This window comes from Colias eurytheme, chromosome 10, assembly GCF_061535395.1.
Source record: "Colias eurytheme isolate Ceu_HAF_F1 chromosome 10, ilColEury1 Martin Lab GWU primary, whole genome shotgun sequence".
NCBI classification, from domain to species: Eukaryota; Metazoa; Arthropoda; class Insecta; order Lepidoptera; family Pieridae; genus Colias; species Colias eurytheme.
Window position 1 is genome coordinate 7,253,765 of NC_142989.1, and position 19,455 is coordinate 7,273,219.

Here is a 19,455-nt window from a genome sequence, read left to right on the forward strand (position 1 = left end):
TCTTAATTTAACATTTTTATTATTATTATTTATAATTAATTGTTAAAGATTTAAATAACCTTATAGTTTTAATAAGTTATATTTTTAAATTTAAATATGATTAATAATTTTTTACTGCATTTTTACTCATAAGTTATATCTTAATTAGGGTAAGAAATAAAACAATGTAGAAGTTGTGATTAATATATTATTAATATTATCTATTATAATTAATAATATTATCATTAAATATGAAACAAACGCGTCCTCTTGCTTCATATTTAATAGTTACATTTATTTAATAAATAATTAATATTACATAGTTCCAATTATTAAATATGTACATATTGATAATAAATAATTTTAAGAAATAATTAGTTTCATTGTATGAACAATTTAGAGTAGTTACCTAATAATTATTGACTAGATATTTTATTCTTATTACTTAATAGTTAACAATATGATAGACATAAATATTAATTTTCATTATTACTAACATTATTATAATATATTAAGTGAATCGTGAATATAATCCCGAATAGGAATGTGTATTTTATTATAATATTTTTAATAAGATATTTTAATTAAAATCTTTTGGAAATCCAATTTTTTTCTGCGGACACGCTTGATTTATTTAATCGTTGAATATCACGCATGTAGTTTTTATTTTTCAAACTAGCTGTGCCTCACGGCTTTACCCGCATTGCTTCTCTCCTATTGTTCTAAGCGTGATGATATAATATATAGCCTATCATAGCCTAGCTCAATAAATGGGCTATCTAACACTGAAAGAATTTTTCAAAACGGATTAGTAGTTCCCCGGATAAGTAGCTCGTTAGACAAAAAAAACTCTTCAGCTTTATAATATTATTTTTCAAATACTTATTAGATACATAAGTGCGTATAAATAATGAAACACTTTTTTTTTTTTTATGACAGAGCAAGCAAAGGGGCAGGTGGGCCACCTGATGTTAAGTGGTCACCACTGCCCATAAACACTTGTAACACTGGAAGTGTTACAGGTGCTTTGCCGGCCTTTTATGGACAAATAAGCTCTTTTCTTGAAGGCCCCAATGTCGTAGTTGTTCGGGAACACCGCAGGTGGCAAATCGTCACTATCCTGATATGTTAGTAAAATTTAAATGCGAGAAACTCGATTTATCGAGTTTTAGTAATTGCTGACAATTATTATGATATTAAATGAAACTATCAATTTCAGAGCGGTTGTGGGCTTTTCCGCCAATAACATAATATTTTTTCGAAAACGAAATCTATTCAATAAATTTATACATACACACTACTTAATTTATAAAACACTTTTGATGTCTTCCAATAATATTATAACTAAAAAGGTGTACTTAGGTTACATTCGATGAACATCGACAACATTCGATCTTCAAAAACAGCACACTAACGCACACACGATTAGACGTCAAAGTTGGCATGATGCAACTATCGTGAACAAGAGATATCTGGAGTAAAATGTGGCTAATTGGCCACATTTCGACGTGCCACTTCCAGAGCGCTAATAATCTATGTACACCTTTTTGCTTGTGTTATCAGTGACGACTTCCAATTTCCAAACAATTCGCAATTTCGTATATCGGTAGGTAACAACTAACAACACTACTCATAGTACCGATTTTCCATACATATCATGATTTACATTAGCAAAACATTAAAAATTTATATTCAAACGAAAAAAAAACATTCATAATAACACACACATTAGGCTGTTACACATCAATAATTTATCTTATAGTTAAATTAAGTAATAAGGCAAAACCCAATAATAGTATAGAAATAACGTTTATAACAGAACCGTCGCACTCAGGTGTCATTGTTATAGTTGTTGCCTGAAAAAAATACGAAATATGAAGATAATGAACACTCAACAAGGTATTAAGAAAAAGAAAAACATCGTATTAAGAAAAATAAATAGTAACATGTAAGGAAAAGAACTTTAAAACATAAAAATTCAGCTCAAACAGATTTTGAACAAAAAAAATGTCCAAGGTCACATGTGGGATTGGAACGAAGTTCCTTTCGTTTTGAAATAAGTATTATGGGAGGTATAATTAAATAAATTAACAATATTTAGGAGTAAAATGATAAATTAAATAAATGAAGGAATTGCTAATATGCACCATATCAAAAGTGTCGTGAAGATTTTTCATGACGCTCGCCTAGCCCCCTTAGTAGACAAAATAGTGGTTAAAATAGTGGTTAAAGTAGTAGTAGTAATAATAAGTAGTAGTAATATTTCTATTCATTTTGTAAATAAACTATTGTTATATTTTCTTTGAACTTACCTCTGTAGTGGTGGTAGTTGACATGATTATCGGTAATGGTTTCGGATGGCCCATCGGTACGCGGTAGAAAAATCTTCTCTCTTCCCGCCTAGTATAAAAAAATGTTAGAAATAAAAATCTAGGTAAGTAATAAATAGCTTTGAAATGAAATAAATACAAAGACTTTCAGAAAAGCTACAAAACTATTGCCAATTTTGTGTTCTGTTTGAATGAGCGAGCATAAAATAAATCGAATAAATAAATCACTGGTAAGTAGATATAGTTAACTACTTATAGGTACCTAAATATTAAAAAACCAAGGATTTCTTAACAATATACTTTCTTAAAAATATTTTAGGTATCTATACTGAATTTATTGAAGTACCTATTTATAAAAATACTTACATTTTATGTTCTGCGTTGGATTTATCTTCCATTTCATATCTGTTCATATTTTTCATATCTAAATTCCCGTTTTCACTGTTTAAAATTACGTAGTAGCATGCTTCACGAAGATCTGGGCTTAATCTGAAATATTTACTCTTGTTTTTATATCTGGCATTAATACAATAAAACCTTTCTCGACGAAACTTTGATGAATGTGAAAATAATTATATTTTTTTCTGCAATATAAAAGTTTTTAATGCAATGAAGGAAAAACCCAGAATATTAGAATCATCTCACATGATACTATTATCTCTTGCTCTAAGTAAACTCTCACAATCTCAAATTATACACACATTTATTATTTTCCGATATTCAAAAGCTAAGCTTTTATTGGTAAAATTTATTGAGTTTTGAACATGCGTTAACTCGGCAACAATGTTCCTAGCAACATGTTTACATCTCAAACTCAAACATTTATTTATTCAATTATACTTCTTCTAGAAGCACTTTTGAATCGTCATTACATATTTTTAACATCAATTCCGCAACATGTTAATTCAAATTTGTTGCAAAAAAAAATTGGTTGTCTATAAACTCGGTTTACTGACGATAGTTGAACGTGACAATGTCCGATTGTGCTTCTTTGTCCGTTGTCGCTCGTTCCGCGCTCTCGCTCGCACTTACATGGAACCTTACATGGAACGCCTCAGAGCGAGGTAACGCCGCATGAGTCATGTTTTTTCGTGCGTGCAGGCGGCTCCATCGAATTCGAATAAGACGTTGTCACGTCAACAAATATTTACAATTTACTTTTTCTTTACCTTACTCTGCCATTCCTATGGTCAGTGTACAATCTCCACATATCGTCTAAACACGGTTTATGTTTGATCGAACACGCAAATTCTATAATGTTGCTTCTAAAAAGCCTTATCTTAGGCCTCTGCTCGATATCGTCCATAAGCCTTTTGTAGATGGTTGACACTTTTCTTCGCATGAATTCCTGAAAATATTAAACTTTATAAATCAGTTAAATTGAACAAAATTATTATAATAATTTAGGTATACTATAAATGCAAAAGACAGCCTTCTTGGAAAAATTGTTAATGCGAGAAAGTAGAACCCAGTGCTCGGTACAAGTACAAGGTGGGTAGTAATAGTCCGGGATACATCGCCCATTTTTGCAAGTGATTACTATCAAGCTAATTTTTCGTGAGTAGCTTTATTTTGATGAGATGCCCAATAATTTCATGTACAAAACTCTCGATTGTGGTAGCTACCAGAGGAAACAAGGATAAAATATTTTGATTTGATGGTTCTCAAATATTAATTACTAACTGAATGTTTTTTTTTGTTCAATCTCAAGATAATTATCTAAATTCTTCGAAAAAATATTTGTCCTACAAAATCTATGGTTTGATCAAAGAGTCCCCCTTTCTAATGTGTATCGATAACGAAGTCATCATAAATGATTACTAACCAGCTGATTTTTTTATTTTCACTTATTTAATACTTATATAAGTCAACAGACATATTGTCCTACAAATTGCGTAATAAATATTTGAGAACCGTCAAATCAAAATTTTTTATCCTTGTTACCTCTGTAAGCTACCACAATCGAGAGTTTCGTACATGAAATTATTGGGCATCTCATCAAAATAAAGCTACTCACGAAAAATTAGCTTGATAGTAATCACTTGCAAAAATGGGCGATGTATCCCGGACTATAACAAAAATCAAAAAGAATTATAAATTGTTTAGTAGTTTCTGAGTAAATACGCATTTATTTTAAGTACCACTTGTAACTCAAAGACCGTTGAAAAGATTTTAATGATCCTTGCTTTGTTCGAATTAAATTGTAAGTTGCAACGCTCGGATTAGCATGAAACTGATAAATTATTTGTTATTTTGTTAATTTTTGTAAATATTAAGTATGGGAAATAAAACAAAACCCGTCAATTGGACTAAAATATGCCTAAAATCTAAAATCGTGCTCTCCATCAACCGTCGTCGATTGTGTTAATGTGTGCGCGAGTCATTCAAGTTCAGCTAGCTCTTGTAATAATAAAGTTTACACGGATAGAGCCCTGGCAAGCAGACTGTATAAAATACATACCTAAAGCAAAATTAGGTAGGTAATATCTCAAATGAAAAATGCGTACATACTGAATAGATAACAACATACTTACTCGAAAAAAAAACATTTTTACCATACCTACAAATAAATAAAAAAAATTATTAGATATCTTAACCAACCTGCCATTCATCATACAAGATCTTCGTCATATGTGCCCCCTCAGTTCTCAAGAGATCGAACCCACTGACCGCCGCCTCCCACACCATTGGACTTAACTCTGTATTCAGATAATCTAGAACTTCTATAGCTATGTCATCTTTTATATCTCCAGCTGCGTATAGCGCTAATATGTCGTTGACTATCTGGAAATTGCATAAAAATAAATATAGTTAAAAAAAACTGAATACGCTTTAGTGAGATGACATCATGAAATTATTGTATTCTCATCCTACTAATATTATAAAAGCGAAAGTTTGTGAGGATGGATGTTTGTTACTCTTTCACGCAGATACTTATACTGAGCAGATTACAATTAAATTTGGTATGTGGGTAGTTGAAGACCCAGAACAAGACATAGGCTAGGTACTTTTTATCCCGAAAAAAAGAGTTTTACGTAAATAATCTGATTGGTCTTCATGATGAAATAATTTCCAACAGTTTTGTTCGAAATTGTGTAAATAAAAAACTTTTTTTTATAAGTAGGAACTTACTTGAGCTCTATTCAACTCGCTGATTGCAAAACGATTCTCTTTTAGAGTCTTTGCTATTAATCTCCATGTTTCATCATCATAATTCACTCTGTAGTAACCTGTAATTATAATGTTGACAATTAAAATCTAATTTTAAAAACATAAATACGCATTTCTTAAATATATGTTTTATATTAACTAAATAATGAAATATTCGTTTTTTATATTATCTATCCCCTCATAAGGGAGAGAGATTTTACCATTATCTACTCAATTATAAAAACTACATTGGAAGTATAAATCAAAATATAAATAAATTACTCCACATTATAAATTAGAGATAACATTAATAAGATATAATAAGCCACCCATTTTATCGAAATACAGTCGAATTGAGAACATCCATTGTATTTGGAAACGGCGCGCGGTTGAAAAAATATAAAATTGTTTATAAACTAAATAATTAAAATATACTAATTATCAGGTGCTGATAACATTTGTGTTTTTTGTTATGTGAGATTATTTAAACGCTTAGTTAACAATATTTCAAAACAGATGGTTCAAATGTCAGTTTTTATGGAGTCGTAAATCACCTGCAGACTCAGAGGTTACGTTTTGCGGAAACAAACAGACAAACTTGCACTTTACATAAAACCTAACTAATATGGTTATCAAGTACAGTCAACATATTTTATTGCTAGCAAATATTACAAAAACGTCTTGCGTAGGGAGATGTAGGCAAAGAGATAACTACTTTTTCAAAATCATATTTTATTAATAATAATAATTGTGATAGAACAAAAATAGTAGTGATACAATAATAAATACAAAATTAATATTATTTTTTTAATGTTTCGATGATTATTTTACTCCATTGAAGTATATATTCATTTTCTTAATACATATTATATTTAAGATCACTTTTTTAGAGATTAAGTATATTAATAAAAGCTGCTTACTTGTTGTTTATTTAATCTGTGAGCTGCTCACATCTCAGTTTAAATGCATCATTAAATTTCATATTTTAGAAAAAATAAATCGTACTCATAAATATAGAACAAAACGCATAACATATCAACGACTCTTACGCATAATAGCCTAGCGTCTAGCGTGGGTTTGAACAGAAATAGATTGTTTATAACTCCACTCGGCCAAGGATTGCAAGATCAATGCCAGTGGGACAAACTCAAGGTAAATCGTGTTTTTATTTTTGTTTTTATTACTGACGATAAAATATAAGGAATGAAAGGGAAAACGATTGATAGGAATCAATCTTTATAAGTGGCAAATGCTATGGAATAAACAATTTAAGATGTGCTTCTTTTAATAATATGAAATACAGCTTCCTGTGTTTATGGACTTATGCGTATGGTATATTATTTAATTTTTATGTGGGTGGAAAGCAAACAATGAAATAGCCGCCAACAATATATATATAAACTTGAACTAAAAGAAACACGAACATAACGTATGTAATCTGGAAAGATCCGTTAAAAATGTGCAATTTATTTGCATTGAGTTTTAAAATCGTTTGTCCAAATATAATACTAATTCCAGGAACAACATCGGGAACGTTTGACAACTTTAATGGAAACAAAAATAATTAATTACAAAGCATCTGTATTACAACAAAAAAATTGGTTATTTGTAAAGTCGGTTTACTGACGATAGTTGAACGTGACAACGTCCGATTGTGCTTCTTTGTCGCTCGTTCCGCGCTCTCGCTTGCACTTCAAGCCTTACATGGAACGCCTCAGAGCGAGGTAACGCCGCATGAGTCATGTTTTTTCGTGCGCGCAGCCGGCTCTATCGAATTATAAGACGTTGTCACGTCAAAAAAAGCTAAATATAAAGTAAAGAACTTACCAGAAGCATTTCTATTCAATATAATCCAGCCACCATTCAAATTTTCCCCAAATGTATAAGTCTGGCCGATAGTGAATCTTGGCTGAAGGCAGTTGAAGCAATTCTCGTTCCTTTGAACGATGTACGATATTGGTATGAGATAGTTTGAGTCGTAACGGTTGTGCTGGTCGAAACTGAATTTGCGCTGGAAGTATGAAAAACAAAGATTATATTTAAAAACCGATACTTCTGATAAGAGTACCTCTATCTTCCAAATGGCATATATTGTTCTAATAAACCGTAATTTTGTTAGGTTTATAACGGATGTAGGCTATGTTGCAGAAACCCTATCAGTGATGGATGAGATAAAAGTCCATTTGGATAAAGCAGTCTATAGGTATGTCAAATAATATAAACTTTATATGATAGGTAATATTCAAACAGAAAAAATATGATCAATTGCAAATACTTTGAATAATTACATGCTAAAATTTTAATACTCCATATAGCTCAAATAAGAAAAACAAAAAGCAACAATACCTCACTTAGTGCACCGAGTAAAAAGAAAAGAGATTAGAGATAAACAAAACTTATGTTAATTGATAAACGAACATAAAGATAATTTATTTAAATGGACAAAAAAATCTTACCTGTTTTAATTGTATCGCATTAGGAGTCCTATCTCTCAGAACATTAACACTAACAACTGGATAACCAGGTTGGTTGAACCAAGAACTGAGTACTCTAGATGCAGTGGAACCATTGAAAAATTGGTGTAAACATTCTACTGTATCATGGTCTAGACTAGCCATAAAATCGCCAAGAGAAACATAACTGCCTTTTCTGAAAGTTGGATGGAATTTGATGAATAGATAGGTAATGATGCTATGAAAGTAGATTTTAAAGATATCACAATCATAAATTATTCTAATACTTATTAAAGAAGAAAATAGGCTAATAAAAATTTAAAAAAGAAGCTCCATTTATAAAAGCACTTCAAATAGGTGAGCTTCTTAAAATACATGAACTTTGTCTTCCATCAACGTCAAATATATTATGTAAAGATTCTATACATTTAATTACAAAAAAATGTTGTATTTGTTGCATTCAATCGATTCACAATTAAGAAACTACCTGGATAAGGTGAAACATTGTAGTCTATACAGGGATCGGATAGTTACCATTTGAAAGATAACCGCTTTGAAGTATGCAACTAGTGAAGAAAATCGAATGAACCTAACTTCCGAATGGTCATTATATTTCACAAAAACTATACCTGCTATTTATATACTTCACGAGGGCTTGATGGAACTTCTCCGAACCCAACCAGTTTTCCACCATCCACAAAATGGACGCCGTTTTCATAGTCACTAATCCTTTATATCGGGGTGGTATTTCGATTTCTAAAGATCTGTTAAAAGTCACAAGAGCTGGTGTAGAATGATGCCAATCCATGGCCATTGCTTTGTGTTTCATTTGCAAGGCGTATGTCGATAGTGGTATTCTGTTTATCTTCTGTTCACCGTGATTGTACTGAAATAATTATTATAAGACAAATTTGAATAGAAATTGCAATCATTTTTGCAGTTCGGTAAGAACTATTCGCTTATTAGATGACCTATTTTAGCTTTAATGCCATTGTTCAAAATATGTGAACATTGTCATATTCTTTTATCACTAAACTGATTTATAATTTATGCTGCTAGTTTACAACGACATTCATTACCAGTAATTGAGGAGATTTAAATGCACCATATGATATTAAATTTTCAATGAAATTGGAATACAGTTTTAAGTATTTATTTTAGTTTTAGCATTTGATCCTTACCTGAGTCAAATAATAGTAAGCAAAATACGTAGCAACACCTTCTTTAAACCACTCTTCAATCCATCTAGTACGTTTAACTTCCCCCGGGTTGCCCAGCCAGATCCTGCTCAATTGTTGAGCAAGCTCGAACATTGTTTTTTCCATTTGTTTGATACTGGTATGATCGTTTACAGTAGCTAGTCTGGTTTCACTGTTGAGATAGTGTAAAATTACTTTTTTTTTAGTTTATGAAAATACCTTTTTAGGATAACGCATTTTAGGTGTTATAAGATAACATCAAACAATGTTTCAACATTCAATATACATGACACGAACCTACTTTTTACGTATTTTTTTTAGATAGGTATTTAACAAAATTTAAATACTTCTTCTATTTTAGTTTCAAATACAGCATTACGTTAATTATTCTAAACCAAGAGAGATATTTTAAACAGAGTCAACATCACAATTACTTAACTACAATGAATAATGGCCATGTTTATTAATTTTAGTTTCGTAAAAAATTTCGAACGAAATGCAATGTATTGATCATGATTCATATCATACTGTTTATTTTAGTACAAAGCAACAGAATCTTCAGAATTATAAACAGCTGGCTAATAGTTTTCTCTATGTAACCTTGCTGGATAATTTATTTATTTTTATGGCTGGCTTTCATCTCGTTTAGAATGTTGAAGGACTTTCTCTTATATTTTCCATTATATCGATAATAGCATTATTATTTACAGCTATAATAATATAGCTTTGTTAATGCAAAATGGAGATTAGGAATCAACGTAAGGTACATTCAAAAAACAATAATAAAGATAATAAAGATCAAAACATAATAATGGAAAAAACATTACGAACTTCATTAGAAGTATTATTAAATTGAAAGTAATATTATCTCTCTCTCTCTCTACTCTTTTTGTTCACATGTGAATGTACTTCTGTTGAAAACTTATCAATGTACATACTGTATTATATGTTGAATAAAATATCAATACGCTACAGAAAACATACCTATTAGTCAATAACTTCCAGCTTATTCCACTCTCAAATCCATTAAGAATCTTCGGCACGGCTACTATATTTATAGGTCCGACCACAAGAGGCCTATTAATCATCGAATACCGGTGGATCATGCTCAGTATCGACTCACAGAATTGCATAGTAAATGTATAATAAGGTAATGTGGATACTGGAGCCCATATAACCAAGGTATCGTTTTTTACTCTGATCTCTCGACTCCCAAATTCAGAGTGATGAAAACCTGCTTGGTGTACTCCGATTTGGGGGGAAGGCATGTACTCTATGATACCGTAGCTGTCGTCTTTGAAACTGAAAGTTGTATTAAACGGTGTTATTTAGAATGTGAATAAACTATAATGATAACCAAAAATATAGATTAACTACAAACAAGATTAGGTATGAAAATTATTTTACAGGCAATGAAATTTGAAACAGTTATTGAACAGGTATACGATGTAGACGATAAGACATAGTTTGCGTAAGATATTTTTTAACTTTAACTTTTAAAATCATTTAATAGGTGGAAATTGTAAGATACTTTATAAATAAACTCAAAAACAAAATTGCAGTTCTGATTATAACCTTGTTAGGTTCAGTGCAAATCACTATCACATAGTACATACATAGCATGGTTTTTGCGCAAATTTCTCATCTAATTATAGACTTTCTTCCAAGGCTAATATAGCAATACTTGGAAGAGAATTCTACTCACTCTCTTTATTAGGAATAACAAGGTTATTGGTGACGATTACATACTGTATATTTGTATAATAACTAGTGACAGCGTGGAACCGGAACTAAGAAAGTATTATAATTAAATAATCAAACGGAGAAAATGTAACGAATCATAATAATTCTTCACTCTATAACATTTCATACTATAAAAAGCTTATCCATAAAAGGTCTAAATGAATAGAAACTGTGCCCATTATCAAACGTGACTAGTTTTATGTGAAGTTACTCCATATATAGCATTGTTAATAACATAATATACTAGTGCCCTCTACTTTGATCTCAAAGCACTTAATTAACGACTAATTCTAAATTGATTCGGGCATGCTTTAATGGTTCCTTGTTCCATAGATTATTATTTATATTAATTTTATTTATGAAAAACTCAGTAAATTAAATAATTAAAAATAAAGACGTGTGGCACTCGGGGACTGTCGCGGTAAAGCTATTGCATGCTATGCCTTCAAGCCACACCTCCGAGCCCGTCGGAGTGGGGAGCGTGAGGTTTTTCGTTACGGAATTTCTGGATTCGGTCCCCGCGCTCAAGGCCCGCGATAGAAGCTATGCAATAGCTTAAAAACAGTCTACGTCATCATTACTATTAGTTGTTTAGACCCTCTGATTTAATACAGTCCGACTAAAAGAACTAAGTCTACATCATTTGTAGGGAAACATTTACACCCGTATTCACAAACAGTACTTCCCTAAGTAAAGCATCAACACTGTGCAAAGGGTAACACTTCTCAGTGCGTTCCAATCACCGAGCCTTTCTATTCATAGACAAAACTTAAGGTGATGAATTAATTTTTCTAACATTTACGGCCCTTTTCAAACCTTCGTAATTTTTATATTATTAAAGTTGTCGTGATGAAAATTCTTGACAAGAAAGATCAATAGTAACACAATACGTCTACCGTTTTAGAAACATGATTCCATGATATTTTCTCGATAGAAAAAAAATACAAAGTTATCATTGTTATTTTTTTTTAATCTCTGGCATCTTCAAAATAACAAACGTAAAGTTACGACTTTTTGGATATTAACTATAAAATATACAACCTATACGTCTACCGTGTTAGAATTTTGAAATATGCGATGGTTTTGAAATAAACAAGAAATACTTGAAATTAGCGCGCGACCAGCCAATATATCGAGAGCCGCCCTGTACCTTCCTACCCCGATCGCTGCACGAGTCATTCCCGCTACGGCCGTCACACGGGGAACTTGTGTCGCTCGCGCAATCGTAAAAAAGGGTGACAACACGATAAGACAAAATGAGACAAATGGGGACAATAAAGAAAATAAGAAGAAGAAACATAAAGGTTGGAGGAAAAAGAATGCTTACAATTGGAACAAATTAATGAAGTAAGTTGGTTTTATTTTAAATTTGATGATAATTGTATTATAGACGATGTTTGATATGTACCCCTGTTTTAAGTACATAACGAATGTGTAAGATTTTTTCATTTATAGCATAAATAATCTGTTCTGAAATCCGGAATCCAGAAGGAAAATAAACCCACTGATTGTTCACAATGTGAATCCACTCCTTCGTAAGTACCTTTATTCAGTCAAAAATGTATGTTATCAAAGCTCTACTGGTTTTATCGCATGATTCCACTTTTAGCAAAAAGCAACAAAGTGCAAAGAAATAAAAAATCATGGTGAACTTAGTGGAAGTATGGCGGACATAATATGGAACAGGAGCTCATTGGAGTAGTATTATATTTATAAAAATACGAAATAATTTCAAGAATTACATTTCTTAGAAGGTGGTAGATAAGTATGTTGTATAAAGAATTTGATGTTGATATTTATTTCATTTATACTTACTACACCTGTGCGGGAAATTGCTTAGTAATAAAACAGGTTTATATTCATATTTACATAGTAATGTGAGTTTTCATTTCGAAAAATTTTGTGTAAGTATATTAAATTGAGTTCCTGGGTGATCTGGAAACACAATTGGGCCCGGAAGATGGCGCTGCAGTCACTCCTCCTACTGACATGAACCGATTTGGATGAATATTTGTGTGCACATTTCATTTTTGTGGGATGATTGGTTGATTCGCTTTCACATTAGCTAATATTATGTATTTTTGTTGTTAGAAAGTAAACTTAATTTAATGTTTATAATACATTATTATTGGTATAAATAAGCCAGTTCGTCTCACATTGCTGTACCTGCCTATCTACCCTACCAGGGCCTAACTTTGTTCTGGCTATTTTATTTTGATTATTTGTAATGAATAATTACAATTATAATAGAGTGCAAAAAATAAATACATGCGTCAATATATTTTGTGTTTTTTTTTAACAATTTTTTTATTTAAAAAAATATCATTCCGACCGCGGCTTTGCCCGCGTGGAATTAGATTATATCGTGAATCCTGTCTTATCCCACAGAAGTGTTCAGTTCGGATAAAAAGTATCCTATGTGTAAATCCAGGCAATTAGCTATATTTTATCAAAATTGGTAATGTAGTCTTGACGTGATTAAGTAACAACTAACAAAAAAATATACAAATTAACATCCAAAGTTTCGCATCAGTTTTACTGTATTAGTGATATCTTCCACTCTTGACTTTGACTGAGAAGAATTAGGGTTTATAACTTCTTTCAGAAATATTACCTTTCAAGGGCATGATGTAATATCTACGTCAGCATCAAATTCTATCTAAATCCATTTCAGTACCATTTCATTTTTTCAGAGTAACAATATTTTTTGTTATTTTAAAGATTATTTATAACCTGTATTATTTTGTAATAAAGTAAACATTACGAAATAATAATAATTATTAATAATGTCTAAGTAGTTTTTAAAAAGAAGATTATTTGTTTATAAGCAAGAAAATAAAACCAATAAATCAACAATTAAATATATGCATAAGAATATTATAACTGTATGACGATTCCATACATGTTTGTCCCGAGTCGGCCAGCGGCAGCGCGGCGAGTTTGCAAGAATGACTTCGCGCACACCCGCGTTCGCGATAGCGAGCTATTAGACTCCGCCCGCCAAGCAGTAGATTTTTTTTTGTGTATCGTCTTAAGTAATGCTTGGCAAAGCAAACGCACTGCGTAAAATGGCGGCATGTGATTGGTCCATTTGTATTGCTAAGTTCATGGTAGAGTTTGACAGGAGTAAATGACAATGAAATTTATAAACTGCTCTATTATCATGCAGATGTGCAAGCAGATGTGAGATGAGCCGAGAGACCTTTTTAACAATTCTTGAAACTGACGGTTCGCTCACTACTATAAGATCTCCCGTAACCATCTGTAAATGAAGATTATAAATAAATTATAAATAAATTATTACCTACATATTATACTTAATTCTGAAAAATTCTTGAAACTGTACCTACTGTTAGGTAGGTTCTTTGATGCTTTCAGTCAATTTTATTAAATCATTAATAACTAGTGGCAAAAGAACATGATAAACATCTTTCGAAAATCTATAACGTTTTCTAAACTCTTCCGAACTATATAGTAATCAAAAGGATCTTGAAAGTCCCGTACCACTTTTCTTGTTATTATTGTCCTTTGTTCAAATATCCTATCGTTAATATAATAATCGAATTCTTCTTCACTGCTATAATCCATTTTGAGGTCGAAAGTAACAACAAAATAAGACGACAAAATAATATAACTTCACTCGTTTTGTACACGTGGCCTGTTTTTGGTCTACTATGCGTTGTTTAAAGTAGCTATCGAAGTTGCTTAGCTGTGCGTTCAGTTTAACGAGCGCATAGTGCGCTTCAACACTTAAGTATTGTTTGTGAAATGATTTTGCTACCCCTATGCGTCCATGCCTACTATGAGACCTCACAGTAACGTTTGTGAATACGGGTGTTATTCTATTACGAATTCCAAAACAACCATAACATAGGAAAATGCATTCAAACAGCGAGAGCATGCACGATGCTTATCGTCAAATGAATTGAACCAAATATAATTGCTAGACTAAATTCCACATACAGTCTTTCAAAAAATAAGGTAAATACACATACTTCTGCCTCTTCAACTCATCAGCGACCACAAGCGTAGTGTTACAGAACTGTATACCCGGCCGTGGAGGCGCCACATACACTCTGAACTTAAATACAGCCTCGAATTGTGGATTATCGAAGCAGGGGAAGAAATACTTCGCCTTGTTGGGAGATAGACGAGTCGTGTACATGTACCTGAAACAATTTATCAATATAAGTATTACTTGTGTAAAAATTTATATTTAATCGTCTTCTATATATAGATATAATCGTGGTAAATTTGGTTTTAATTTTAAAAAGGCGATTGGTTTAAATAATCTTTATACGATATCTTAATAACTGAAATACATATTATTAAGATAGATTCTAACATTCTCGACACTTTTCTATTACCTACTAGCGGTCCGCCCCGGCTTCGCCGGTGGTACATGTTTACGTTTTCTCTACATAAAAACCATCCTCGTACTTCAAGAAATATAATAAAAAAAGAATTATCGAAATCGGTTCAGCCGTTCTCGAGTGATGCGCTTACCAACACATTTTGCGATTCATTTTTATATATAAGATTAAGCTTGTGGATAAGATGCTCAAGTAACAGTCTACATAAGTATAAAATTTTACAATAAATAAGGCTGGTGGATAATGATGATACATCATGTATAACATTATGTTCTCTGTAAAATTAATATATACAATTGTAACAGTCAGAATAAGTGTTTCTAGAATAACAATTTAATTAAGTTCAAGTCGAAAGTTTAGGTTACGTAATAACTTAGCGTAGCAATATATCGGACATTCAAATCTTTACTTTAACCACATGATTTATTAACATTGTAACAAACGATATAATTGGCAATATCTCTTACATTTCAATATCCAATTTAGCATTGTGAGCTTATTATGCTATATTTAGTCCACAATACAAGGCATTGTGGTCAGGTACAACCTTGTACGGAGTTAGCCGATAGTCAATAATCTTGGATACCAAATTTGGACACACCTACAATTACTGGTTTATGCTTCTTGGTGTAGATAAAAAGGTGACGTTTTGTTGCCATTGAATTGTTATTATTTATGTAAAGCTTACTGAGGCCTATGTCCAGCAGTGGACAAATATGGGCTGATAATGATGATGATGATGTAAAGCTTTGATCCAATAATGTAAATAATTTATTATAAATAGTATGAATAGTAATGATGAGACTAATAAGTAACCTAGAAATTGTTCGAAATAAACCAGAAAATGAAAAAGCTATTAATATTTTAGGTAAAACGCACTTATTATATGCGAGCTTTTATATATATATAAGCTATTTTTTCCAAGGATGTTCCTGGAGATTTAGAAAAAGTAAGTATAAAAAATTATCTCTATCGCCATCCTCAAAAAATCATATTATCATATTTGCAATTAAAATAGTGCTTCTATGATAATATATTCATAATAAATCACTTCATGCACTTACCCTAATTAAAGATTGGCCACTATAATTACTTATGTGAATTTTTTCAGTGTCATTATGCATGGTGCTTTAGAATTTGGCTTCCATTATGAAATTAAATCTACGAGTTTCAGTTGGTTCTAATCTTAGGTTCTAATGTTCATCAAAATAGGCCACACTCGGACCGGGTTAAGGGACACACCCTTAGATGAAGAGTTTTACTTATAGTAATAGCTTTTATATTGATAGGATAGCATCCTATATACACCCTGTGTATTCCATCATATCCTATACATGTCAATCATTTGTCCATTTCACGTTTTACGAGAATTATCTCATAGTTATAATACTACTCTTCAGTGTCTTATTAAATCGATTTCCATGTTTTTGAATGCTTTTTTATTATTAAATTACTTAAATATTATAAAAATAATTTTATCGTAATCACAACATCCTGTATGTGTACATATGGAACTTATGATGATCGGCTTTGATTTATCTCGCAAAATACTTATCATACTACATATACAAAACAATATTATGTTCAGTTTAAAAGTTATCGAATGTTATTACATTAATGTGTTATGAGATAAAAAACTGCAACCCGTATTTTGTAAACAGTGATGTAATAAATTGATGAAGATTTAAGAAAATGTTATATTTTGTAAATATACAAGAACTACTAAAACATAATAATTTGATTAATAAGTTTAAGAACAAGCTTTTTCCCGCGGCTTCAGTCGTGTATTTCTGGTATGTATAAAGAAAAGCCTATTCCACACAATCTGACCAGTTATTCTCTTATAAAAGATTATCAAACAGTCAGCCTCAATCATCCTAAACTTTCAGGTTCAAATATTAGCAGGAACGTATAGGATAGTAGGAATTACGACACGTTAAAAGTGCGTGCTAATTACAGTTTCGCAAAACTACAATTAGTTCGCAACAACGTATAGTCAATGCTAAAATTTTGCACACCAATTAACACTGGTTACATACCGACCTATATACTCCAGGAAGTGGTAGTTAATAAGCATGTTAGTGTTCTAATCATTTTATAATTATAGTAATTGTACTGTCCATGGTATTACGAACAAGCTAAATGCATATTACATGAATATATTATTACCTATACATATAATAAGAATACATATAAGACATTTCTAACCACACTATGTCAAATTATTTTAGTGTAAACAGGCGTAGAGCAATATTTCGTTGTTGTTAGTGCGTTTGAAAAGATTATAATATGCAATGTTGTAATACTGAAAAACACTGAATACGAGTTTTCGTTTATACTAACAGACCACGAAATAATGCTCTTGCTCTATCTCTAAGCCCTATGTTCGTTTGATGTAAATGCACAGTTATAATGATTATACACTATATAAGTTTCTGCGTATTGTTATTTTCATTGACAAGTTCAAGCAGTTGCAATTACCACCTACATATTATTTTATAAATAGGTATCTAGCAAATCACAATAGTTTGAAGCGATGTCATTATTTGTGTTAATTATGATGTCGATCATAGATTTCCTATGACGGATACACTGTTTAGTGTGCGTTTCCTTTTTATAAAATATGTATGTTGTAGTTTTAAGGTAGTTAGATAAGATTTAATGAGTAAGATTAAATAATTAAAGGTTACATTTTAAGATATATTCGAAAACCTCTACATCTTTTTTCGTATTGTTTTCCTTGCTTTTGGTGCAAATAAAGTATTTTCATTCATTCATTCATTCATCTTGTCAGATGAAGTACCTAATTATAGGAAACTAGGTTTCCGCCCGCGGCTTCGCCCGCACAGTCAAAGAAAAACCCGCATAGTTCCCGTTCCCGTGGGATTTCCGGGATTGCGTCATTTTCCCGGGATAAAAAATAGCCTATGTCCTTTCTCGGGTATAAAATATCTCCATACCAAATTTCATGAAAATTGGTTCATTGGTTTGATTGGTTTTCATGAAAAGTAGTTTAGGCGTGATTGAGTAACAGACAGACAGAGTTACTTTCGCATTTATAATATTAGTAAGTATGGATATGTGTCCTGTAATGAGTTATCTCATATTACTACTTAATTAAAACTTTTTAAAACGAACTCTTTTTTTCTTCTGAAACATATTTTAAACATAGTTAATAAAATAATAAAGAATACTTACGTCTGTTTTCCGTCATTACCCTCATAGGGAACGATGAATATTCCATCACTATCAGAGTTCACATATTTTACATAAGAAACTCGAATCACATACTGAGTTCTTGAAACGCTATACTGCTGCAATGGCTCCTTTAAATATATGTACAATTTTCCCTTCTTATTATCAAATTCGTAAGGTCGATAATGATTTACCAAATCATTCACACCGTTCATCACTTTTATTGAACCACTTTTAATTTCTATATCTTTCGCGTCCAATTCAATGACATTTATATTTGGCGCGTTCACAATGACCGTAATGAATAATTCACAGTCAAAATACGAAGTTCCGTCTTTAAATACGTGGGGGATGATCGTTAGTTCATATTGCGCGGGGTATATGGTGTAATTTAAACATTCTTCTTCGTAAATGTACCCGTAAGACGGTGAAAACAATAAAAACAAGGCCGCAAGGAGTAACATTTTTTCACATTGAAATAAAAAAAAATTATAACAATCAAAAAAGACAAAAGTTTTCCGAATACAGATAGTAAATTTGTTATTCCCGCGCAAAAATCACAGACGCGTCTGTATCGGACGCGCGTTCGAAATTCGAATGTTTATGTGTATTGCATGCCAGCACATTTTGGCGCGCGTCAATCATTACCAGTTTACATAGATCTGAGTCCCCACTCTTTTAAATTACTTCTTCCGTGTATATGAGCGATTTACCACATGGTATGCAAAACGGATGTATTGCATACTCTCAAATTTAATTATATTATGTGCGGTACTGTAATATAGCTTATTCTGAAGCTATTGAAGTTATTACATAATTAAAAATGTGAGTTAAATTTTTATTGATTGTTTTGCCGAATTCCATTTTTTTATAATCTATTAACTTCAGACATCTTAGCTAAAATTAAAAATAAATAAATTTGTCGTTCAGGAGTTCAGAATCAAATTCAAGGAAATATCTTAAATATATTGAAAAAACAGATATTTACAAAACATGGTGAATTTTAATACATTATTGAGGTAAGTTTTTAATT

At 31.4% G+C, this 19,455-nt stretch overlaps 1 protein-coding gene across 1 annotated transcript; it reads right to left on the reverse strand.

The window, feature by feature from the left end:
• Positions 1–189: 189 nt before the first annotated feature.
• Positions 190–19,035, reverse strand: LOC149905261 (membrane alanyl aminopeptidase-like). The gene is made up of 13 exons (XM_090106193.1): positions 18,426–19,035; positions 14,850–15,023; positions 10,096–10,413; positions 9,094–9,283; positions 8,542–8,798; positions 7,916–8,108; positions 7,287–7,470; positions 5,442–5,539; positions 4,911–5,093; positions 3,479–3,657; positions 2,676–2,798; positions 2,292–2,379; positions 190–1,835 (listed from the first exon to the last, which is right to left on the reverse strand). The coding sequence occupies exons 1-13, from the start codon at positions 18,884–18,886 to the stop codon at positions 1,731–1,733; spliced, it is 2,553 nt and encodes an 850-aa protein (XP_089962319.1). The 5' UTR covers positions 18,887–19,035; the 3' UTR covers positions 190–1,730.
• Positions 19,036–19,455: the final 420 nt, after the last annotated feature.

Coding starts and splice junctions, on each gene's coding strand:
- LOC149905261 (XM_090106193.1), bottom strand. CDS start 18,886: ATGTTACTCCTTGCGGCCTTGTTTTTATTGTTTTCACCGTCTTACGGG. Junction 15,024..18,425: donor GGTAATGACGGAAAACAGAC/GTAAGTATTCTT, acceptor AAATTGTTTCAG/GTACATGTACACGACTCGTC. Junction 5,540..7,286: donor ATTGAATAGAAATGCTTCTG/GTAAGTTCTTTA, acceptor TTATAATTACAG/GTTACTACAGAGTGAATTAT.